The sequence below is a fragment of the Lissotriton helveticus genome, chromosome 6 (assembly GCF_964261635.1).
Source record: "Lissotriton helveticus chromosome 6, aLisHel1.1, whole genome shotgun sequence".
Classification (NCBI taxonomy): domain Eukaryota; kingdom Metazoa; phylum Chordata; class Amphibia; order Caudata; family Salamandridae; genus Lissotriton; species Lissotriton helveticus.
Window position 1 is genome coordinate 1099669264 of NC_136067.1, and position 26228 is coordinate 1099695491.

General features: G+C 43.2%; 1 protein-coding gene across 1 annotated transcript in view; it reads left to right on the forward strand.

The window, feature by feature from the left end:
* Nucleotides 1-26228, forward strand: part of LTBP1 (latent transforming growth factor beta binding protein 1) — a 1223697-nt gene that overhangs the window by 1008825 nt on the left and 188644 nt on the right. Inside the window, exon 23 of the mRNA XM_078648754.1 lies at nucleotides 9818-9943. Coding sequence (XP_078504880.1) covers nucleotides 9818-9943 — 126 coding nt within the window. The remainder of the gene's footprint in view (nucleotides 1-9817; nucleotides 9944-26228) is intronic.

Sequence of the window (26228 nt, forward strand, 5' to 3'; positions counted from 1 at the left end):
GAAGTAGCAAAAGTCAATGTGAATTCAAAGAGCAAACCTTTCCAAAAGACATTTGCTCAGAAAAACACTCTCGATAATCGCCCCACTTCCTTTAAAGAGTCTACCCTCTCTAAAGAACGTGACTCTCGCCAACAACGTCCTATAAGTAATCAAAGGATGCATTGTTTCAGATGTGGGAGTTTCTCCCACTCCTCTAATTTTCCCCATTGTTTCGCTAAGGATAGCATCTGCAATAATTGTGGTATCAAAGGACACTATGCACGAGTATGTAGGTCTGGAAAGAAGAGAGAAGTTAGTGAGCCAACTTCTGATGTTATACGCACACTTGTAGTGTCCAATGTTAGTGATGCGATGGTCGACACAGAGCACAATCTTGTGCCAACCTCGGACATTGTACGTACACTAACAGTCTCCAATGTTAATGATGCGATGGTTGACACAGAACGTATTTTTATGCCATATTGTGATGTGAAAATTGACAAATTTGTGTTTAAACTCATGGCAGACTCTGGATCTCCCTTTACGTTAATTGGTAACAAAATTTGGGATGAAGTGGTTGGGTTGGAAAATGTTCAATTATTACCTTCTGACATTTCTCCCCTTAGCTACAATAAGTCAAGAATAGAGATCTTAGGATATGTTGTGGCCAACATTTTTTTTAGTGGTATGTGTATATCTGGGAAAGTTTATGTAGCTGTCAGAGGTGATAATCTCCTGGGATGGAGACATCAACATGATTTAGGGATTATTCTTAATCCAGGAGCTGAAGATCCAAAAAATCAAGTCATGTTAATGAAAGATTTTCTTTCCAGTTATCTTCATTCCCAAATAGACCTTGTGTGTGAGTCTAGTAAATACTTTGATGATTATCCCAACGTTTTTTCTGACAAATTAGGATGTCTAAAAGGATTCGAACATAAAATCATTCTTAAGAAATCTGCCAGACCGTGTGTACACAGAGTCAGGAAAGTACCCAACATGATGCTAGAGCCACTCAAACTTGAAATTGAAAAATTGTTAAACTTAGGAGTGATTGAAGAAATTGAATCATCAGAGTGGTTGAGTCCAGTGGTTCTAGCACCCAAAGATGGTGGGAAATCAATTAGGATGTGTGTGGATCTTCGCGGGTTGAATGAGTGGATCTGGGTAGACCGTCAACCCTTGCCAAACATAGCTGAGAGTATCAGCATCTTAAAGGGAGCAAAAATATTTAGCGTTCTTGATCTTTCTTAATCCAGGAGCTGAAGATCCAAAAAATCAAGTCATGTTAATGAAAGATTTTCTTTCCAGTTATCTTCATTCCCAAATAGACCTTGTGTGTGAGTCTAGTAAATACTTTGATGATTATCCCAACGTTTTTTCTGACAAATTAGGATGTCTAAAAGGATTCGAACATAAAATCATTCTTAAGAAATCTGCCAGACCGTGTGTACACAGAGTCAGGAAAGTACCCAACATAATGCTAGAGCCACTCAAACTTGAAATTGAAAAATTGTTAAACTTAGGAGTGATTGAAGAAATTGAATCATCAGAGTGGTTGAGTCCAGTGGTTCTAGCACCCAAAGATGGTGGGAAATCAATTAGGATGTGTGTGGATCTTCGCGGGTTGAATGAGTGGATCTGGGTAGACCGTCAACCCTTGCCAAACATAGCTGAGAGTATCAGCATCTTAAAGGGAGTAAAAATATTTAGCGTTCTTGATCTCTCATCTGCTTACCATCAAGTAGTGCTGCATAAGGACTGCAGACACTTGACATCGTTTGTTACACCTTTAGGTGCTTACCGCTTTTTAAGAATGCCGTTTGGCTTAGCCTCAGCAGCCGCATGTTTCCAAAGGGTGATGAAGATAGTTTTGAAGAGTATTCCCAATGTAATGTTCTTTCAGGACGATATTTTGGTCCATGGCGTAGACATATGTGAACATGATAAAGTATTGAGATTGGTGTTAGATAAGTTAAGCGAGAGTGGGCTCACAGTAAAAAGGGAGAAGTGTCGCATTGGCTTAGAATCCGTCACGTATTTGGGACACGTTATCTCGGGGAACGGGATTCAGCCCAAATTAGAACTAGCAGAAAGTATAGTTAAGGCACCCACTCCAGTAGATAAAGATCAGGTCAAGTCATTTTTAGGGATGGCGGAATTTTATTCCAAATTCGTTAAAGGTTTTGCTAGTCTCGTAGAGCCCATTAGGTCCCTCTTGAAGAAAGGTGTACATTTTTCCTGGTCTAATGATTGCGAGAAAGCTTTTGTTTTGGTTAAGAAAAAGAATGGTGAGATGCCAACCCTGGGTCATTTTGACTCCAAACTCAAAACCATAGTGACTACCGATGCCAGCCTTAAAGGTTTAGGTGCTGTGCTTTCCCAAGTTGTTAATGGTGAAGAAGTTGTTGTTGCTTTCGCTTCAAGGGCTCTAAAAGAAGCAGAGCATAATTACTCTTGTATTGAAAGGGAAGCGTTGGCAATATATTGGTCTATTTGTCATTTCAAATTTTACTTATGGGGGATACCATTTGTAGTTAAATCAGATCACCGTCCTCTAGTTCAAATTTTTTCATGTCATCAAAGTGATCATATGACGCCAAGATTGAAAAGGTGGAGCGAAGGTTTGCAAGAATTCAACTTCTCTGTGCAATATATTCCAGGACTGAATAACAAACCTGCTGATTGCTTGTCACGTCTTCCCATAGATAGAGATTGTGTCACTGAGGTTACCACGTGTATAAATTGGATTTTGGAGTCTACCATTTCTGAGGAGGAATGGTCACGCAAAGTTGATGAAGATGTTGTTTTTCAACTGCTAAGAAATGTAATTAGGAGTGGCTGGCCAGATCATCATACTCTAGAGAATGCATTGAAACCATTTTGGTCCGTGAGAGACGATTTAACTTTTTTCCAAGGGAATTTGATGAGAGGTGAAAGAGTTGTTCCTCCTAATGATTTAAAAGAGAAGATTGTCAACCTAGCCCATGAGGGACATTTGGGAAGGAATTTAACGAAGGCTCGCATCAGGGAAAGATACTGGTGGCCTGGAATGGATCGCATGGTGGAAACTGTAGTTAAAGATTGCCATTTGTGTGCAGTGAATGACAAATCACGTACCACTACTCACTCACCGTTATCACCTGTGGAAGTTCCGGTAGCTGTTTGGACAAAGTTAGGTCTAGACATTGCCGGCCCTTTTGAACTAATGCCCTCACATGAGAGATATGTTGTTTTACTGGTTGACTACACTTCTAAGTGGGTTGTGTCTAAATGCATGAGTGTAGTTAACTCAAGAACTGTAATTGAATTCCTAAAAGATGTGTTTGGGTCTGAAGGTATTCCCAAAATTTTGCTCACTGACAATGGGGTACAATTTACTTCTAGTGAGATGGACAACTTCTTAAAAAGTCTTGGTATAATCCACCAGAAAACAGCTCTTTACTCTCCTCAAGCAAATGGTCTCACAGAGAGGATGAATAGGGTTGTTAAGAGTTGTGCACAAAGGGCTTTAGAGTCCAAGATGTCATTCAGCAATGTGTTAAGGGAGACGTGGTGGGCACATCGCACGACTCCCAATGCTGTTATGCAAAGGTCTCCTTTTGAGGCTCTGAGAGGTAGATTAGCTTGTTCAAAGCTAAATCCAACTTGGCTTCCGGAGAAATTAGTTGAGAACAGTGTGGAAAGAGAGGTGAGAAGGAGGATTGTGTTGACAGAATATCAGCAGAAATACAAACAACGCTATGATACTAAGATGGCTGTCAAACACAGGAAATGGAATGTGGGTGACAGTGTTCTTGTGAAAAAAACGAAATTTGGTCACAAGGGTGTTTCAAATTTTATAGGACCTTTCACCATTATTTCTATAAAGAAGAATGTTGTCACTTTAGATAATGGTTGCACATGGAACATGTCTAAACTGGCCAAGAGCAATGATGTCAGGAACCATTACAGTAATGACTCCAAACTTCCTTGTGCTCCCAACATTCCCAATGATCCTCCTTCCACCAGTCACCAGAGGAATAACCCAAGGAGATCTTCTCAACTTCCCAAGAAATTCAGTGATTATGTAATGCATTGATGTTCACAGTTTCTCTTTGTTCTTTTTCCTCTTATATAGTTATTTGTGTTTTCATCAGTATTCAATTTGTTAATTCATTATGTAAAGGGGATGTGTTATGTTGCTGTGTCTTTAAGGCTGTCATGGACAGTGACATCACAGTTAGAATGATTACATTCCAATTAATGTAAAAGCAGTTTGCTGTAACTTCTACTGTTGATGGTTGTACCATTAAAAGCTCCTTCTACTACTTATCTGGTTCAGAGCTTTTATCAGTTACCCAATTGTGTATAAATTCACACGACATACTTGGAATAAAAATAACAACAAAGGATAGAAGGGTGTTGCACCTATACAATGTTTATAACAGACCTGGCCCAGCTTCAAAAGAGTCATTGACAATAGAACAAATGGACTCTATCTTAAATTCATTTGGATGCAAAAACAAGCATAATAATAGGTGGTGACCTAAATTGTAATTACGAACCTATTATAGGGCTTGCAAATATTTTTGGAGATGAAGACAGTGCCAATAATATCCCTACACTGGATAACACTAATCCGGTGCCGTGTACTGTATTAGCGGTCCAGATCATGAGGTTAGCGGCTGGGCATGGTATGAGAGCATGAAACGGACGTTTACCATCAGACAGACCAAAGGCTCACACATTTTGCAGAGGTAATTCCCAGAGTAACACCGATTATATAATGGTATCACTTGATATTTGGTCATATGTAGTAGACTTAAAGATCTTGCCTAGAATAGAGAGTGATCATCGTCCGCTCCAGTTGTCGTTCCACAATCGATTCCTCCCTTGTGCAAATGAGAGTAATGAAATAGTTTAGGCAAGCTCTGCTGATGTAATAGTAAGCAATAATCGCCACTCACTAAATTAGGCACATATGTTGTTGCACGGCAAAGTATTGGCAAATATTTACAATATATTTGCCAATACTTTTGATAGATATATGATTATACCACTGGAGGAAAATGCATTTTTAGAATTACACAAGCAGTTCCTTGCAGCACTAGTTCCATTGGTAACTAAAATGACAAAAAACATTGGTGGAGATACAAAAACCCTGAGGGAAGGGAAACCTTAGTATAATAGGGACTGTCGCAAAGTTAAGGCTGAATTACTGCAAGCCATAAAAAATAACAGCATGCTTAACATAAAAGAAGCTAGACTCAAGTATACGAAAACCCAAGAGAAGGCTAAAATATCATGGGATGATGAAAACTGGTCAGACTTGCTTACAGCTGCTAAGAACAAGGACCAAATGGGCTTCTGGAAGCTTGTGGCCAAAGGAAATAAAACAGGAAAAGAAACAAAAGATGTTTATCTTGATGAAGCTACTTGGGTTGAGCACTTTACTAATCTATATGCAGCACCAGAGAATGGTAGGATTACACCAAAGGATGGGTCGTTATTAAGTCCAAGTGAAGACAAGTTATATTTTGATTTAGATGAAACAATATTGCCTATCAATTCAGTTTAAAACGGGAAAGCGCCCGGACTGGACAAAATCCCGGGAGATTTATATAAGCATGAAATTAGTGTCTGGGGGTCCCTATTTTAACTATTTATGTAATGCCGTAGCAGCGGGTGCAGAATTTCCTGAAACATGGAGGGGGCAGAAATCTTTACAATTTCTTAAAAGGGCAATAGGTACGATCCAGTAAACTATCGCCCGATCAGTTTAATTGATATTTTACAAAAGATTTATGCAAGGCACATTTTAAATCGTATGAATATATGGATTGAGGAAAGCACAGTCCTTTCAAAGTTTCAAGCAGGGTTTAGAATCAAAATAAGTACCATAGATCAGGTTTTCAGATTTCGTTGCCTATGTTGGAAGTATGTAAATATAAGAAAGGGGCACTTATATGTAGCCTTTGTAGAGCTCAATGCTGCATTTGATCTTATTCCTCGAGATCTGTTATGGGAGTATTTGAGTTGCCAAGGTCTGCCAGTTAACCTTTTGGAACAGATTATGAGATTACATGAAAACAACTACGCTAAGGTCAAGTGGGGCCCGAGGGGCAAACTAACAGGACCAATCTCCATAAAGAGGGGGGTTCGCCAAGGTTGCCCATTGGCACCCACGTTATTTTCATTATTCGTCAACGATATTCCATCTTTTTTGAAGGGTTACAAAAATGATGCACCAAAATTAAGGGGAGAAAAGATACCAGCTCTCCTCTTCGCTGACAATACCATATTAATATCTCAAACTCCCAAGGAACTATAATGTTTAATAAATTTGTTCCAAACATATTGTAACAACAAAGGACTCCAGATCAATATTAACAAGACCAAATACATGGCCATAAATCCTCATAAAACTTTTCGGGAAAACTTGGTCCTAAATGGACAAAAGTTGGAATATGTACAGAATTTCAGTTGTTTGGGCGTTTTATTGGATACTAAATTATCATGGAAAACCCAAATAGAGAAAAGCAAAATTACTCTAACACAAAACACGCTACCAATCATAAAAAGGCATGGGAACAGTCTTAGTAAGGCTGTTCCCCCAGCATTAGAAGTATATTAAGCCCAATCCGCTGCGTTATACGGGGCTGACCTATGGGGAACCTCATGCAAAAAGAATTTTGAGGTTGGCGAAAACAAATTTTATAGAGCGTTGTTAAGGCTGCCTGTACGAACACCATTAATACCAATCATTCTCGACTTGAACATGAAACGCACTGATCATCACGCGATTTTAAGACCATTGACATTTTGGGTAAGACTTTGGTCGACACCGGAGTTGCTAGATTATAAGGCCGGCTTAAAAGAAATAATTTAATTGGTTCAGAATAACAGCATCATATGGCTAAGACATGTTTGCCTATGGTTGAAAAGGATTGGTCTATCGCAGTTTTGGGACAATCCGTCCGCACTAACCCAAGATCCACAAAAAGGCATTGAAAACTTCATTTTGGGCATATATTGAATACAGTGTGTTAAATGAACGAGTGGGTGGAACTCTAACGAGTAAATTCCTTCTGTTTAAAGATAGTGCTTACTTTGAGCAGTTTTTGGATGAGGTACACCCCCCACTTGCCAAAACATTATACATGAAATATAGATATGGTGTATTGAACATAACCACAATTGTAGCAAGGTGGTCAATTAATCGCACTGAAAAAAGAGATGTTTTATGTACTTTATGCTCAGGCAAAGCCAAAGAAAATTAGTCGCATATCCTTTTCTTTTGTCCTGCCTACAGTGTAGCTAGGAAAAGATGGATCAAACCGCTTTATTTAAACGTAGGTGTGAGATCATACAAAGAGGCAGAAAGGATTTTAAGAACTGATACTAGACAGGTCATTGTCTTTGGCACTAGCAGATTTTTGCTAGCAATTAATTTTGTACGAGCAAAATTAGGCCTGAAACTCTGGTGAAACTTCCGTATTGCGAAGGAATTGCTCTAAACAACATAGCAGTCCCAATGAGATGACATTGTTATTTGTATTGCTCCCTGAACTATTAAGTGTATATATACCAATTGCTTAACATTTTAATAATATTGACATTTTTATGACTGGCTATGAACTACAACCTCGAACATTACATGTATTTCTCTTTTTATTCTTGATGCCTTTTTAATTTATTTAAATTAATGTTTTAAACATGCAAGGATTAGATACCCCCATCCGTGCTTTCTTGTATAAATTGCTTGCTCGTACTTCTATTTGGATTTTGCAATTATATTAATTGATGTTTTTATGTATCTTTTATGGTTCAAACGTACCGAAATAAAGATTATGAAATGAAATGAAATTTAAAAAAATGAATTGCGAGGGCCCAAGGTTTTTCTTGGGTGGTCGCCACCAGTGCTGTCGAATGGAGGGGTTGCCGAATACTAAGGTGGTCTAGTCGCTATTCCATCTTTCTTCCAGCATCCCAAGCTTCCTGTCTCTTTATCTCTCTCTCGTGGGTTCTTTTTTCATTCCTACTTTTTCCTTCTGCCGCCATTTTGCTTGTTTCCTCTTCTTCCTCCTTTCTCCGTTTCTGCCATTCTCTGCCACGGTCATGGCCAAAGACAGATAATGAAAGTAAGTGCACTTCCACCCTCCTCCCACCTACATCCACCAGCACAAATTAGGCCCTATTTTAAATGCCGAACAGGTGCATTTATATAACCTGGATGGGCCTTGTGAAGACGTCTTCAGATGTTAACAAATGTATGTGTTTGCAGCAGTCCTCTAGCTTCCAACAAGTTTTGATGGTGTGTAACCCAATGGCGACTGCATAATAATGTCTCTAGGTATTCCTGTGGTCGCAGAGGCGGCCCCCGAAGGGGGCTCAAGAGCCAGCGCCATAACCCGGCGTCGCGCCCCCAGGCAGGAGGGGCGGGGGACTCAGTTTGGCGCGAAAGCGATGCTCAAAGGCCAAAAGAAGCCCCCAGGTCCCCCCCCTCGTGTCTGGCAGGCCTCTTGAGTGGCCAACCACCCCTCCCCCCCGGCCAATAAAGGCCCATGTGGGATTCAAACCCCCCAATAGCAGGGGGGAGGCGTCTGTAACAAGAAGGTGAGCCAGGGAGGTATATAAGCGCTGCTCCTCCAGGCATGCTCCTATCTTCAAGGAGCGGGGGAGCAGCACGGCAAAATCAGAGGATCAAGGGATGTCAGTGAATTTGGAAACAAGGTCATCCTTAAATTGCTGGTGTTCACTCTCAGCAAACGCATTAAGGGGCATATCTACAAGGACGGCGATAAATAGACGCAAAGCGCGCTTAGCGCTTTTCTATTTATCGCCGTCTATCGCTTGATTATATCGCCCTGTTAGCGCGTTACTTACAACGCGTTTCCCTAGGGCGATATAATTACCAGCGATAGCGGGGAGATCGACCTTTTGCAGGGAACATCGCTGTTTTTCCAGCGATGTTCCCTGCAAAACGGCGATAACCTTGCTGATACGACCCATGGGGTCGCATGAGCACAATCCACCCCCATAATAGATATGCCTAAGTCTGCATTTTAGCAGACGTTTAGCTTCCCGTGAAAACAGCGGTTTTCTCCCAAAACTAACGTCTGCTAAAATGCGTTGGCAGCCTTGTAAATATCGCAATGTGCACATCATCGATATTTACAAGGTTGTCCTGCCCAGTGACGCCCACTTTGCATCTCATTAGAGATGCAAAGGGAGGCGTTGGGTAAAAGGGTGCTAACATGCGCTAATGCATGTTAGCACCCTCTTGTTTATAGGACGATAGTTTTATCTCCGCTTTTATGGCTTTAAAAGCCAAGAAAGCGGAGATAAAGCCCTTGTAAATATGCCCCTAAGGCCCTCTACCTCAGTTCTGTTGCTTGTAAAAATTGGTAGCGCTTAGAAACAGGCTGAGCCCCAGATCGGAGACAGCCACACCACAAAAATAGATATGAAAATCCCAAGACTTTCGGCTATGCTTAACAACACGGTTGTGTATTCTGCTGCCAGGGCAGACATGGAGAGAAAAGAGGAGTATGTATTTGCCTGTTGTGGTCAGAAGGAATGAGTTGGCTCAGACAGGGGAGCTATAATCAGACGCTTATGGCTGCTGCTGGGGGTGGCAATTCCGCATACCTAGATCAAGCCTTTCCCGCTGCACGAGAGAGTCCAAGAAATACATCCATGTATCAAACGTCGCTGATACAAGAATTCCACTTTAAAAAGCGTTACCTTATCTCTAAATCTAATGCAGTTATTGATAGCAAATGTGGATAAGAGGCCTGTGAATGACTAGTTCATCATGAATTCATTTTCTTGTTTGCTTACGGTTTGATTTCAGACATTGACGAGTGCCAGGCGGACGGCGATGCTTGCCAAGGGGGCGGGAGCTGCGTAAACACCGCTGGTTCCTACACGTGCACGTGCCCCGATGGGTTCGAGCTCATCAACGGGAGGCTGTGTCAAGGTAAGTGTAGCGCGCATTGCGCAGCCGAACTACAGGTCCTTCAGCTAATCTCAAAGGACGAGGAATGCACTGGCTGCATAATAGCGAGGGGCACTGGAATTATGCGTCAAAGGAAGGCCACATTATGCGGCAAAGGTGTCTACTCTAAACTACTAGGAAAGAAAGGGCAAGTTATGCAGCATAATATGGCACGGTTTGTGGCAGTACTGTTTGGCAATTTTGTCTTTTTGATACAAATTAATTCTCTGCGGGCAGGGTTATGATGGGCCAAAAAAAGTCAGGTACAAAAAAAGAGTGACCCCCATTAGGCAAACAAATAGCTAAAAAAGTGGTCGACATTCGCAAATCGAGGCAGTCAGTGGCGTCACTAGGGTTGGTGTCACCCGGTGCGGGTAACTAATGGTGTCACCCCCTCACAACTTACCGGATGGACCAACTCACCCTCTGCCTGCACCATGTCCCCTCTGCCTGCACCATCTCTCCCTCTGTCCGCACCATCTCCCCTCCGCCTGCACCATCTCACCCCCTGCCAACACCATCTCTCCCTCTGCCTGCACCATCTCACCTTCTGCCTGCACCATCTCCCCTCTGCCTGCACCATCTCTCCCTTTGTCCACACTATCTCCCCTCTTCCTGCACCATCTCTCCCTCTGCCTGCACCATCTCTCCCTCTGCCTGCACCATCTCCCCTCCGCCTGCACCATCTCTCCCTCTGTCTGCACCATCTCCCCTTCCGCCTGCACCATCTCTCCCTTTGTCCACACCATCTCCCTTCCGCCTGCACCATCTCTCTCTCTGCCTGCACCATCTCTCCCTCTGCCTGCGCCATCTCTCCCTCTGTCTGCACCATCTCCCCTCCGCCTGCACCATCTCCCCCTCAGCCTGCACCATCCCACCCTCTGCCTCACCATCTCCCCCTCTGCCTGCACCATCTCCCTCTCTGCCTGCACCATCTCCCTCTCTGCCTGCACCATCTCCCCCTCTGCTTGCACCATCTCCCCCTCTGCCTGCAGCCTCTCCCCTCCGCCTGCACCATCTCTTCCTCTGCCTGCACCATCTCCCTCTCTGCCTGCACCATCCCTCTCCCTCCGCCTGCGCCACCTCCCCTGCCTGCTGCTCTTTTAACCCTTTCCTCGTCGCCTTCTCAACCCCCCCCCCCCCATGGTTTCTCCCTCACAGTTCTCGGCTTTTATCAAAGTGACTGAAATAAACACATGAAATGTGCTTTGAATTTGTGCGCGCGCTGCTGAGGATAAGTTTAAATAGACACAGAGCAAAGGCGAGGCTGTAAATGTCACCTAAACGTCTTAACACATCTGTTACGCATGTTCATATTACATGTTCTTGAAATTGGAAAATGCATAATGAAAATAACACTTCATAACACTTTTGTATGTTAAAGTGTAATGCTCTACTTCCTAGCACCCTCGCTGACTGAAAGTCACATTTTACAGAATTATATAATTTCAGTGAATTATTGAAAATGTAAAAAAATAATGTATGACACCATAGATGTGCAATATACAATTTGAAAAACTGCTGAAAGAGGGTTATCATTATGACCCAATAGCTATACACATTGATTTCACCAGATCTGGTACCTTAATTGATTGCCTGGGCACCACAGACATGCTCAGGGCAAAATATCCCTGCCCACGTTAATCACTTGGCTTGCCAGGTCCTAGTTGTCACTGGGCATGCAGTATGCCCTGCAGTCATGCCATGGGCTCAGTATGCTGATTGATACCAATATCTGCACACATCCCCCCGGGCACGGCCACATGGCTCATTTAAATGGAGCCAACATTGCTAAAGATATGTAACTTTTTTCATCTTAGATATGTTAACACCAGCAACACTTTGCCGACGTGTAAAACAGAAGATAGTCCCAAACAACCCCCTTGTTGATTTCACCCCTTCCTCTATGCTTCTCCATGGCTCGTAAACATCCTGAATCCATGAGTCATCCTCATCCTCGTGGGGGAATCTACCTTCAGACTGACCGCGAGTCTAATGGTGGTGCACGGCACTTTGGTGGCCGATTCCCTGTTTCCATAAATACCATGTACCAGAGTAAAATGCTGCCAGTACTGTGAAACCTAGTACGGACCTGGCTCCTGAAATCTGCGGCCTGTGCACACCCTGTAGGTCCGAGGTAACGGAGTCTGAATGAACGAACTCCGTCGCTCATTCGAAAATTACCTGCAGCTGCTCCAGTATGACCCAGTAAACACATGCTAATTAGCAGGTGCAGTACAGACGTAATGGCTGGTGTCCTCAGGTGTCGCCCTCGGGGTTCCCTCGTCGAGCTGACTTTGGCACAAATCTGGCGAATAACGGTGGACAGGCAGACGTACCGTCCTGCGCCAGCGACAAACTCAAAACATTAAACGACTGCCCATTCTTCCCCCAGGCGCCCACTGTCAGTGACGTGTGAACCCTGCGAACTGTTATCTATTGGCAAACATGCAAGTCAGTATGCCGGGAAAAAACAAGTATATCGGGAAAACTACGCACAGGAATGTCCTCGCGCCAGCGTCCAAGGTAAACAAAGTTGCGGTGAGGAAAAACCTGAAGGGTATGGATTGGCGGAGATCAGCTGTATTACATATACACAGCGTAACCAGATGGTGTCACCCCAAGTGAGGGTGTCACCCGGTGCGGTCTGCACCCCCCGCACCCCCCTAGTGACGCCGTTGTAAAGAAACACTATCGGTGTTATGCAAGATGTGGGAGACTGCATGTATTTGTGCTGCTGCAGGCAATGTTTGTAGTAATATTTGGTAAATAAAACAGTAACAACTAGCCCAGCCGACCATAAAAGAGGCTGGCAAACAGCCAAAGAATTGGCGCACAGACTGACCTTTCTGACTAGTCCTTCTGCCATTGCCAGTTTGCCCCATAGGCCAGTCCAGCTCATGCTTGATTACAAGTCTGGCGGTCCGAGGACCACCCTTCTCGGGGGTGGGGGGTGCTGCGGTGGTGGTCCAGCCACCGCCATACCGGCAGTCTGACTGCCCTGTTACAAGTGGGGTGGTCGGACCACCATTGCACTACCACGGCTGACGTTCAGGGCCTCAGCAATATGCTGATGGGGCTGCTGCGGCACCGCCATGCATATTACAACTTTCGGGACTCCCAGCAGTATGATGGAGATATTTCCACCATGACAAAGCTGGCAGTCCTGAAACAAAAGGGGCCCTACATGGCCCCCTTTTGCCCTTGTGCATGAAGATGCATGCAGGGGGACACAACATGTGCCTCCTGTGTGCATGAACCCCAGTTCCTGCACCACATGAACTTTACAGTCCATGCCATGCAGGAACTTTTTTGGCCATTCCCATTGCGGTACTCACTTGTAGGCACCAGACACGAGGAAACTCGTAATCTGGCGTGCGGTGCGATCACGGGTTTGGCGATGTGGTAGCGGACTGCTATGCCTGCGGCCTGCTCCTATACCACTAAACTTGTAATCGGGCCTTAAGTGTCTGGGGAAAGGGTTCACCTTATTAGAACTAGTTTTGATTACAAACAATCTGTGACTAACAGGTGGCTAGTCAAAGTGTACAAATGGTCTGCCACTGTGTGGAGTCACATGCGGCCCTTTTTAAATAACGCTTTATCTATTTAAGCTGAAAACATATTTTTATTGAAATATGAAAATGACTCATTATGGGGAAGTGCTTTGTATTCTTATTGGTGCGGAAAACTCTGCGGTCACTCAGTCAAGTAATTCCGAAGACCCTGATAGTAGCTACTTTGTTTCTGTGGAGCACCTTCAATCTATTAACCATTCATGGGTGAAATTTTAAAACCAGCACAATTCAGTGACTCCAAAAGTGGGAGTGGTACAGGTAGAGTCAATGATAGCATGAAATATGGTGACATATTTTAACTTTTACCTAAATCAAGCATTAACCACTGCGTAAGTGCCAAAAATTTACCTCCTGCTAATGAAGTGGACACATTTCTTTTCGGCGCTTTGTGCGAGCTTGCAAAGCACCTTAGAAAATAATCATATGAAAAACATGCAAATTCAAACATCTCATTTAGACTTGAATACAAAAAGTATACATCCCTTGTAAAATTATTTCTTTATTATTATACTTGGCAATGTTCTGGTAAAAAGTGTACATATTAGCTCACAAAGTATTCTCCTCCATCCATTTTTTTGTCTTTTGCAAGTTATTTTACTCTTTGATGAGGAATCGGAGATCCAAAAGGGAGTCTAAATGCACATCTCACAAGGGGACGCGGGCTCCATTTGTGTCATGGAATTCGGCCACAGCAATTACTATATGTTATGGACAGTAGCACATTTTATGTTCTGTCTTGACAGCTGAGCTGTAGCCAAACAATTATGCGAGTACCATTAGAGAGGGGCTTTGGCTTCTGTTTTGATTGAGCAGAAGTTGTGTGCTTCTGCAAAAAAGTGCTTGCCCTCCACCAGCTGTGATCATTTTTTTAAAATGTATCCATTTGCCTGAGGTTGAACTTTGAGGAGTTCACTGACAATACCGAAACAAGAAATATCCTGCCATAGAAATATTGTGTCAAAATATCAATCACAAGAATATAGTTTCCTACACATATAAAGGAAAGGACAAACAATTTTGAAAAAATATATTGTTTTAAACTAATATAAAACAAATATAGACAAAAATATCATTTTTTAATATATATATATATATATATAGTTAAAAATAGTAAATCTTAAATATTTTATCATGTAACATTGTTATAATTTAATTAAATATGTTTAAATAATATTTAAAAATATATATATTTGTTTAAACAGATATACATATATAAGTATGTGTGCATTTTATGTTCACAAATATAATGCACATAGTCTGTTCTCTTTATAAATACAAACATGGCGCCATGTCCGATACACCACACACCTTACCTGCTATAATGCAGAAAATGTCACAAACACACACAGTTTGAAACTAAATGGATATTATCAAGAAATATAGTAATTTCTCTACGAGAGCCCTTTCAAGACAGACGCCCAGCACCAAAGACTTAAACGTAACCAGCAGGTGAGTAAAAGGGCATCTCAGTACACATATGACGTTCAGCACGAAGTCCCAAAAAGGAGAAGAGAGCCTCGGAATAACAGAACATAGCATTTGAAAAGAAACAAATAAACAATACAAATTAAGAAATGGTAAGGCACACGATCAATGGCTGATAGAAGGGAGCATAAGATCATTCGCGGCCTGCATTACGGGCGGGTGGGGGGTTTGGAAATGGGGTTGCGACGACCTGAGGGGATGAGGGGGGAGGCGGGAGGGGTTTGGAAACACCAAAACAAATATATATATAAAATAAAGTAAACTTACCGTCCGGAGACTCCGTCCCGACTCCCGCCGTCCTGGTTTTCAAGTCCTGCAGCACGCACGTCATCAGGAAGGCGGCTCGGAAGGCAGCCTCCCTCCCCTCCACCGCAGCCAGCGCTGTGATTGGTTCGGCCGGCTGCCCTACCCGTTTCATTTCTCTCTGTATGCTGCAGCATACAGAGAGACAGGGAGAGTGGGAGGTGTTGCTCGAGGGCAGGGGGGAGCGGCTCGCCTACTGTTGTTAATGCTGTCTGTTTGGCAGCCTCTCAGGTTGCCCAAGCAGACAGTGTTGGCGGCAGTGGGCGGGCCGCTCCCCCCTGCCCTCGAGTAACACCGCCCACTTTAAACCAGGAACTTCTGCTTTCTCGCCATGCAATTACTACCATTTGTTTCTGCCTTCTCGCACGGCGAGAAAGCAGGGGGGCGGCGCCCAAACACCCCCATGGAGGAGCCTCCACTGATTCAATGCCTTTTAGACGCCCCATTTGACTCTTGTTTCGATTATTGTTTTGGGTACTGGTTATTATTCCTGTATATGATTATTGTATGTACTCCCCTTATCTCTCTATGCTCCATCGCATAGCCCATTCCTACTCATGCATTCAGGTTATATTGAGCTGTTATGTTTGTACTAGTTGATTTAATGCCCATTAGATTCCCCATGTTAGACTAATGTTCTGATTTGTTACCTTTGCCTCAAATTGTAAAGCGCTCTGATATCCTTCGGGATCAAGTTCGCGCTATATAAAACTTTATAAACAAATGTAAAACTATTATAAAAATATTTATTGCAATTTACGTTATAATTTGTATTTTTTTAAATCTACTAATATAACATATATATAATGTAACAAATAAATGTGATTTTTTAAAAAATATTGCACATGTATTTATACATAAAAAGAAAACAATAGATATATATGAAAATATAATATTAAATACACAAACACATAATAATAATATATATTTAAACAATAATAACAACACTATTAAACTCTAGGAATAATAAATATCAATCAATCAATCAGGTCATTTGTATAGCGCACTACTCACCCGTAGGGTCTCAAGGCGCTGGGAGGGGGGGGGTGCCGCTACTGCTCGAACAGCCAGGTCTTGAGCTTCTTCCTGAAGGAGAGGTGGTCTTGGGTCAGGCGCAGATTGGTCGGAAGTGAGTTCCAGGTCTTGGCGGCCAGGTAGGAGAAGGATCTTCCTCCTGTTGTCGCTCTTCGGATGCGGGGGACGGCGGCGAGGGCGTGGTTGGTTGATCTGAGGAGGCGCTTGGGAGTGTAGAAGTTGATCCGGTTGTTGAGGTAGCTCGGGCCTTGGTCGTGTAGGGCTTTGTGCGCGTGGGTGAGGAGCCGGAAGGTGATTCTCTTGTTGACCGGGAGCCAGTGCAGATCTCTCAGGTGTCCGGAGATGTGGCTGCGTCGGGGGATGTCGAGGATGAGTCTCGCCGAGGCGTTCTGGATCCGCTGGAGTCTCTTCTGGAGTTTGGCAGTGGTTCCGGCGTAGAGGGCGTTGCCGTAGTCCAGTCGGCTGGTGACGAGGGCTTGGGTGACCGTCTTCCTCGTCTCGGTGGGGATCCACCGGAAGATCTTACGTAGCATGCGCAGGATGTTGAAGCATGACGAGGAGACGGCGTTGACTTGTCTGGTCATGGAGAGGGAGGAGTCCAGGATGAAGCCCAGGTTGCGTGCGTGGTCCGTCGGTTTGGGTGCGGTGCCCAGGGCGGGGGGCCACCAGGAGTCGTCCCAGGCGGAGGGCGTGGAGCCCAGGATGAGGACCTCCGTCTTGTCTGAGTTCAGTTTCAGGCGGCTGGTCGTCATCCATTCGGCTACGTCTCTCATCCCTTCGTGCAGGTTGGCTCTGGCGGTGGCGGGGTCGTTGGTCAGGGAGAGGATCAGCTGGGTGTCGTCGGCGTAGGAGATGATGTTCAGGTTGTGTTGGCGTGCGATGGCCGCGAGGGGGCTCATGTAGACGTTGAAGAGGGTTGGGCTCAGCGAGGATCCTTGGGGTACGCCGCAGATGACTTTGGTGGCCTCTGACTTGTACGGTGGTAGGCGGACTCTTTGTGTTCTTCCGTCGAGGAAGGAGGTGATCCATTCCAGTGCCTTCTCCTGGATTCCGATGTTGCTGAGGCGCTGTACTAGGGTGCGGTGGCAGACAGTGTCGAAAGCCGCGGAGAGGTCCAGGAGGATGAGGGCCGCTGTTTCTCCGTTGTCCATCAGAGTTCGAAGGTCGTCGGTGGCGGCGATGAGGGCGGTCTCGGTGCTGTGGTTTGCTCGGAAGCCGGACTGTGAGGGGTCGAGGGATCCATTCGTCTCGAGGAAGGCGGCCAGCTGTTTGTTGACGGTCTTCTCGATGACTTTGGCCGGGAACGGGAGGAGCGAGATGGGACGGTAGTTCTTGAGGTCGGTGGGGTCTGCTGTGGGTTTCTTGAGGAGAGCGCTGAGTTCGGCGTGCTTCCAGCTCTCAGGGAAGGTGGCGGAGTCGAAGGAGGTGTTGATGATGTCCCGCAGGTGGGGTGCGAGGACAGCGTCGGCCTTGTTGAAGACGTGGTGAGGGCAGGGGTCAGTCGGAGATCCGGAAATATACCATTCCTACTCTATTCTATGCAACAGTAATGAAAGCTGTGGACTAAGGAGGAGTAAAATTTACTATTCCCACTCCAGTTGGTGCAACAGTAGGGAAAATGTTGGAATCAGGGGGGGCAACATTTACTATTCCCACTCCAGTGTGTGAAATAGTAGGGAATGAGCTGGACTTAGAAGGGGTAACATTTATTATTCCCACTCCAGTGTGTGCGCGAAAGTAGGGAAAGCGTTGGACTCAGGAGGGGCAAAATGTTCTGTTCCTACTCCAGTTGTGCAACAGTAGGGAAAGGGTTGAAATTAGGAGGGGTAAAATGTACTATTCCCCCTCCACTCTATGCAACAGTAGGGAAAGCGTTGAACTACAGAGAGGGATACAATGTACTATTCCCACTTCAATCCGGCCAACAGTAGGGAAAGAATTGGACCCCAAAGTGGTAAAATTGACTATTCCCATGCCAGTCCGTGCAACAATAAAGAAAGTAGTTCACTTCAAAGAAATACCATATTTTAACAACTCTGTTAAATAACAAAACATTTCCACTTGTACATATAATATTGTTATGTAAAAAATTTCACAAAAGTGTAAAAAATAACATAATTACAATTGTTAATACCGGTTATAATTTAAAACAAATATTAATAATTTATTTAAAATGCCACACTCTATTTTCACAAATATAACAGCCAACTAAATTATTAATTAATTATCAATAAATAATTTCTGAATTAACTTTTAAACCTGTACCCCTAAAAAAACAACAACTCACACCTAAAATGTATCTTCAAAATTATAATAACGACACAATTTACATAAATTCATTATCAGTTAAACAATTAATAACAAATAAATAATTAATCATTAAATAACTGTTCATAATTACCTACCCATCATTTACCCTTACAACCCCAATAACCTGCACTTGAGATAAAATGTAAAAAAAATATGAATTACAGAATTTACATAATTATCAATTAAATAATTAAAAAATAATTATATTTAATTAACTTCACACCTTTACCTCTACAAACCCCACAACCCACACCTAAATATAACTTAAAAAATAAATTAATTACATAATTTACATAATTAATTATCAATTAAACAATTAATAATAATTACAATTGATTAATAATTAATTATAATCAATTAACTTCCTACCCTGTACCCCTCCAAACCCAACAACCAGCTACAACACTAAAAATGACCATTAATGATTAAATTAAATGTAAAAGTAACTAAAGTGTACACACAATATTTAAAAATATTAACAGCAATTATACAATGTATAACATATATAGCTAAAACATATACTAAAATGCTTAAAGATAATGATAGAACTATATTTTTTAAATAATTTTTTGTAAACAATATTAACAACATAGATTTTGTTGACATCAATATTACTTACCTTAGAAAATCTACGTTTTTTTAAACGATATACCTCCATTACAATATTTGTGTATCACAATATAAAAAACTCAATAGATGTTTGACTCTGTATTTTTAACTCACTATTTTGTCTGAATAGCCTTTTTAGGGGCACACAAATGACACTGAAATGCTGTAAAAGTGCCTCGGATAACTAAATGATTTATGGTGTTTCTTTCTCTGGCAGCAGCACAGATCAGAGGTAGGCAGTCACTAACCTACATTGATTTATATGCCTGTCTGGACAGTGCAACTGCCATCTGGCCTTTTAACCTATACCAATATTATTCTACAGTTCTCTGTTTCCACACGCTTTGTTTCACATTACGATGCAACATTCAGTTAAATCCAGACCTATTGGCATTGCCATTGCTGGTTAGCATAATGGTTCTGCTGTGCATTCGTTTTACTTCTTAGTGCACAGAATTGTTATGTACACTTTCCTGATGTTCCTCTTTAATCAGCCCAGTTAGATATATTTGCCATTTCCAAACAGTTAGGAGAGGATCACGAACATCCTTTCACAGTATTATTCTAGATTTGTTTAGTGTTTTTTTGGAAATTGGCCTTGTTCTATTTTTGGCTTGTAAAATTAAAGAGCACAGCAAACTGACATCAGACATACTTTTCATACACACTCTCGTTCCAGTGGCCATGCTGAGTTTAGGAAATTATTATTCACTTTCAACTACAGCAAAACATTGCGGGTCATATTAACAATGAAGTGGTGGAGCACTGTGTTAGCCTCCTTGGGTTAACGCTGCGCTCTGCCGCTTCAGAAGCGCAGGGCTGCACTATATTTACAAGAATATGGTGCAGCCCTGGGTTTCCCCCAACGCTGGTGCTAAACTTAGCAGCCTAGTGCTAACGCAGGCACCCTTGCACCATAGTGCAAGGTGTCTGTGTTGAGGGGAATTTTGTTTATATGCAATCTTTAATTGGTGTTTTGTAACTTGTATGTGTGCTGCTTCTTAATGCAGCACACATAGAAGTTCCAAAACGTCATTTTTTAAAATTGTTTTTGTGCAGGAAGGGAGACCTTCCTGCATATAAACAATCAGTGGTAATGTGTTGTTTCTATGTGTATCGCACAACGCAGCACACATGGAAACAGCAAAAATGAGGAGAAATAAAGCATTTCCCCTCGTTTAGCCTGTTTAAGACCAGGCTTTCCCTGGTCTTAATTTTGCACTGCCTCCTATTTACGCCACCCTTGTAAATAGGGGGCAGTGCTAAAATCGATGGGTGTTGCGGTGGAATGCCCTACGCAACACCCACTACCCTCCCCTTTCACGCTAAATACAGCGTGAAAGAGCGCCTTATTTACAAGGCAGTGTTAAACTACGCCAAGTGGCCTAACACTGCCTTGTAAATAAGTCAAAGACCCTTGTCAAGACATTGTGGTGGAGATAGGGGCTTGTAAATATGCCCCTGCGTTGGGGGAAAACGTATTGTCCCTCATGAGTACAGTTAGGTACAATTCAGAGTTGTCACCCCTTTATTCGCTATACAACTATCTACTTTAAAATTCGTTTTTTTCCAAATCATTTTAGCTCTGTTTTAAGGGCTTTTAAGCCCCAGTTATGCTTCAGCGGGATTAAGATTTAATGTATAGCCAGAAGCAATATTTCCAAACTGATATTCCCTTACCTTACACTGGCTAATATGAATGAATTACCACAGACTGTGGAATAACCACCCAGATCCATTCTTCCCAGGTCACATTCTGCACGGTATCCCTTTTTTGTGGGATTAACAGCGTCATTTAGCACCTGCTCTAAGCAGTTGTTACATGGGATCGAAGGGGTACTGTGTGGGAAGGACATCAGGGATAAGGGGAGGCTGGTAGGAGGCAGCGGGGAGCATTCTTTGCTTCCCGTGCTATAGTAGCGTGGAAAAGGGCTGCCTTCGGGTCAGGTCCGGCCTGCGACCTGGTCAGATTGCCTGGCTGGTAAATACAGGCCCAGTTTTCGAGCAGCCCGAACATCCAGGCGCGGGGGCACTCTGCCAGTTATAATCAGGTGGAACAGTATTTCACCATCACCCAGTTTGTAATTGGTACCTAAGAGGATTTTCTAGGTCACCTTCAGTTGACGAGTGCAGCAGAATAATAAAATAATTGCTATTTGTAAAGCGCAAACTTATCAACCCCTTGAGGGTTTCAAGGCACTGGGGGCCGTCCGGGAGATTAATTGAGTTATTACCCAGAGTCACATGATACTGGGCTGAGTTGCCACCGGCGATCGAACCGTGAGCCCCGTGCTCTTGAAGGAGCCTCACAGGCCGCTGCACCACCCCTCTCTCCAGAATGTTTCAAAATGCATTATTTGATGTATTTTTAAGTCTAGTGTTTGAGTGGCTCAAGTAAATCAAGAATAATGCCATAGACCAGTAATGCGATTAGTGCTCTTGAATAACAAAAACAGATATTTTCCTGTACATTTTTTGAGATGAAGGCCTTACGGCTGTTTTAAATACATCTTTGCCTGCTGTAAGCAGTGTGAGATGCCTATATTCTAGGGGCCTCATTTCTGAAAAGTGACGCATCGCTGCGTGAAAACAGCGATGCGTCACTTTTCATTGCGCCCTCCTTGTGACACCAATGATGCGTCATATTTACAGTATGACGCATCATGTCGCAAGAAGTTACAGATACGCCAGTATTTATGACGTATCTGTAGGCGCAAAAGTGACGCATTGCTGGAGTGTGTCACAAAAGTGACGCAACTCCAGCAATGTGTCCTTTCACATGGGGCAAGCCCCATGTGAAAGGGCTTGCGTCAGTCTTACGCCTGCTGTGAGGTAGGCGCAAGATTTTGACGCATTTGAGTCCTAGAAGTGGCGCAGTGAAATCTCATAGATTTCACTGCGTCACTTCCATGACCCTTTCTTGCGTCAATACGCCCCCCTAGCATACATTATACCTGGCGCAGGTATAATGTGGCGCAGGGGTTTACAAAGTGACGCATCTACCTAGATGCGTCACTTTGTAAATATGGCGCAACAAGGTGCATTTTTTACGCCACTGGTGCATCGCAAAAAGTGACACACCGGCGCCGTAAAAGTGACGCACGCCTCATAAATGAGGACCTAGGTACTCAGGAATCCAGCATCCATTGCTTATACATATTAATTGAGCTTACAAGTTATCAAAGTGAAAATATTTTCAAACAAAATAGGGTGGTAAGCTTTGTTAATACATTTAAAAAGGGGCAGTTTCAATTAATAATACTTTGTTGTTCTTGCTCTGATGACATTGAGCCGTACGTATGTCTCCGGTGTGGCTGGCAGCATTTAGCTATGCTGGTGACATTGTTTCACCCTGTTACATTATTTTCCAACAAGCTGACATCAGACAATATATGGAGCTGGAGATGAATTGGTTTCCTCATCTTCCTCAGCTGTCTCACCCATCTTCCTTTATTCACAGTACTTGGGGCCCTTGGTAGTGGCAGGTGAGATCAGGATAACCCATAGGAAATGTTCAGGAGTGAAGTTTGATCTCCTAACAAGAATTATTGCTGGAGCCCGAGCCCTGCGAGGTCAAGCATCTGTGCTGCTCATGTGCGTGTGAGGAGTTCAGGAGTGGATGTGGGCTTGTTTTTGGTTCTCTAGAGGCCAGATGTAGGTCGCCAAATACCGGTTTTCGGCCGTTTCCGACCGGTATTTGGACATTGGCATGTAGGGGCCTCAAAACATACAGAATCGGTATATTTACACATAAATACAGATGTAGGTGGCACTGAAAACAGGGCTACAGGCCATTACCGATTCTTTATTTACCATGGAATACTATTCCATGGTAAATAACAAATTCCAGTGTACATGCACATCTGTGCATGTACACCTGTGCCATGTGGCACACAGACATTCCCTAAGGGCATGTATGTGTGTCACATGGCACGCAAGCCCGAAACAGGGGTGCAACAGGGTGTCAAAGTGACACCCTGCCCCCCTTGTAAAATCGGTAATTTTACCTATTCGGTAATTACCGAATCGGTATTTTCTATTGAATCCTATGGGCTTCAAGGCCCATAGGAATCAATGGCAGATACAGATTCGGTAATTACCGAATCGGTAATTACCGAATCTTACAGATTCTGTATTTTTACCGAATTATTTACCTACATAGCAATTACCGAATTGTAAATACCGAATCTGTAAAATTCGGTATTTACCATTCGGTAAATTGCTATTACCTACATCTGGGCCTAGATCTCTTAACCGCATGCGTGCGGGCGGAATTCCGCTCGTACGCTGAGATTTTTAAAATCGCATGTTACGTGACGAGCTGGGCTCGTCATGAGCGTGCGAGGAGGCTACGCCATGACGAGCCCAGCTCGTCATCAGCGTCGAAGGGGTTAAGGGCATATCCCTGCTTGACGAGTTACGGCAAGCTTCAATGTAGGCGAGTCGTCAACGGGCTGCAGCTCTGTGCAACACGAAGCTCCCTGTACCGAGAACATAGCTATCAAAGTTCATCTTTGACCAGTCTGCTGCGCCCACCCCTCACTTTCACTCATCCCTAAGAGCAGACGTCTGTCAGAGCCACCACCAACTTTGTGTGGTTTCTTCTCTGGAAGAAAACCTGACAAACGCCAGGAGCTTTGTTCTATCATTTGAGTTTTGCTAAGTTATCAGTGAAACCTTTACATTTGTTCTGCACACCTTAAAAATCTATTATTATACAGATATACCGCTGTCCGATAAAGGAAACACAGAGGGACCAACAATCCACTACCTATCTTTATTCACTGCATTTAAATGCTCTTTAAGATGTTTTTGCAAATGTGGGCCCGTGCATCTTGGTTTTTGAAAGATATGTAAACATTTCTGAGAAGCAAAAATGCATTTTTTAATGTTAATAGGAAGAAAGTAAAAGGCGTAGTTAAGATCATAAATGTGTTTAAAAAGAAAATGGGACTCTTGAATGCTCCAGAATATTAACTCTCGGAAGAGAAACCCAGACAAAGAAAAATGACCACATGCACCTTTGAAAGACCCAGTATGTGAATAAAATGGACGCGTCATCTCCACTAGTTAGAAAACATCTTTGAAAAAAAATATATAGGTTAGGGCAAACGAGTGGGGGGTTGCCACGCGATTTAAGCATCTGATTGTAATATCTGCAGTGAATGCAATTGAGACAGAAACAAATTCATAATATGGATAATATAGACAGGAAAATGTACATTGATTGAGTGAGCTCAAATTGACATGTAAGTGGCCATGGCAGACTCAAATTGGTAGCAGGATTTAGATTGCCACCTCATGTTTTCCATTGCCAAGTTATTCTTTCTGTTGAGAACCAAACATTACTGGCTCTCATAGTGGACTGTTACCTTTATTTCCAGCAACATTCTTCTTGGGGGGAGGAGCAATTGGATTTCAGAGCATAGAGTGCAATTCAGGACCGTTTACATAACTTCTCAAGTAAAATGTGCCTATGCTTTGATGTTTGGCCCAGATTTGCAACCAAATTATCTTTACTTTAAGGAATTCAGCATATGCTGAGCATATGGGCTGCAAATTGGTCTTGCGCATATGGTTCTATTTTTTCTTTAGGTCTCGGCCTCAGACAGCAATATTTCTCTGTTGGTGACCTATTGTTTCCAATATGTTACATATACATAGAGCGGGATGTGGGTCAGCCCTTTTCTTATGATATGATTGTTGGATGGCTTTGTTGTCTGTCTCACTTCGTTGCTCCTAATTCAATAGCTTTGCTCTCTGTTCTTGTGTTCGTCCTGCCCAGGAGCATTTATTTCTCACAGTGTTTGTTTCCTTTATCCTTCTACTGCTGATGTCAGCTCATGCATTGCAGTGTTTGTAAGAGACTATTTAGTCTCTCTTTCTCTGTTCTGCCATTTGCTCCTCTCTTTTTATACTCCTATTTTTTCATCGTCTTAAATTTCACAGAATCCCATCATCCTCTTGCCACACTACACCCTCAGAAACCTTGCTAGTTTTTGACTGGCTGTCATTCTATGAGCGGGTGACCACTTAAAATGGTCTTGACCATTTCATGATGGCTTTGCCTGTGCAGATGTGCATGCTCACACAGTGGGCGTCTTTAAATGCTTTTCTTTTTGTTGAACGGGCTACTGAGCTCAACCGTGGTGGTTGAGACCTTTTACTCCTGATGTCCCAGGGAACACCATTCTATGGATCTAGCTCAACTGAGTCAAGTATCCCTTCTGCACTTAATTCTCAGTGGTAGCTGTGTTTGAGCAGTCAAGGCTCCCTCGGGTCGGGTTAGAGTCAGTTTCAAAATGCAAACAGTACACACAATAAATCAATATCCAGTCAAAAACTTGCTTTTATAAGAAAAAGTTGTATTATATTTCTAATTCTATACATGAAAAGAGATGCGACACTGTAATGCAATAACATATACTCCATGAGGCCATTGCACTAGTGGTTGTCAGGTGACTCTCTGTCCCACCCTCCCCTTCATGGTTATTCCCCATTTACTAGTGACCACATTAGGGAATGCAAACTATTATGCCATACTCAAGAGTTCTTCCTTCTGACCGTTTAGGAACTTAGTCAAAAGTGTCTATGGTGCCTCAGCACTGTTAGCAGCAAGTCCGCCGGGGCCCAAATACCCGGTCTCAGTCTTACCCGTTCTAGCGGTATAGCAGTGTTCAGTGGTGCAGCGAGTGCCCCCTCTGGTGGTGCTCCCCAGTTGTCCAGATCCTGTATGGTGAAGTTGGGCCGTTTGAGATGGACGCAGCTGCACCCGGCAGCCCAGGGTGTTTCCGTCGAGTAGCGCTGCCAGATGATTTGAATTACAGAAACCTTTACTGGACCCAGCAAGAATAGTGCCATTATTACTTATGGTGGACTACCATCCTCCCCAGATAATATTCCACTTTCTGACAAGCATAAGTAAAATGGTGATCCGCACCCAGTTT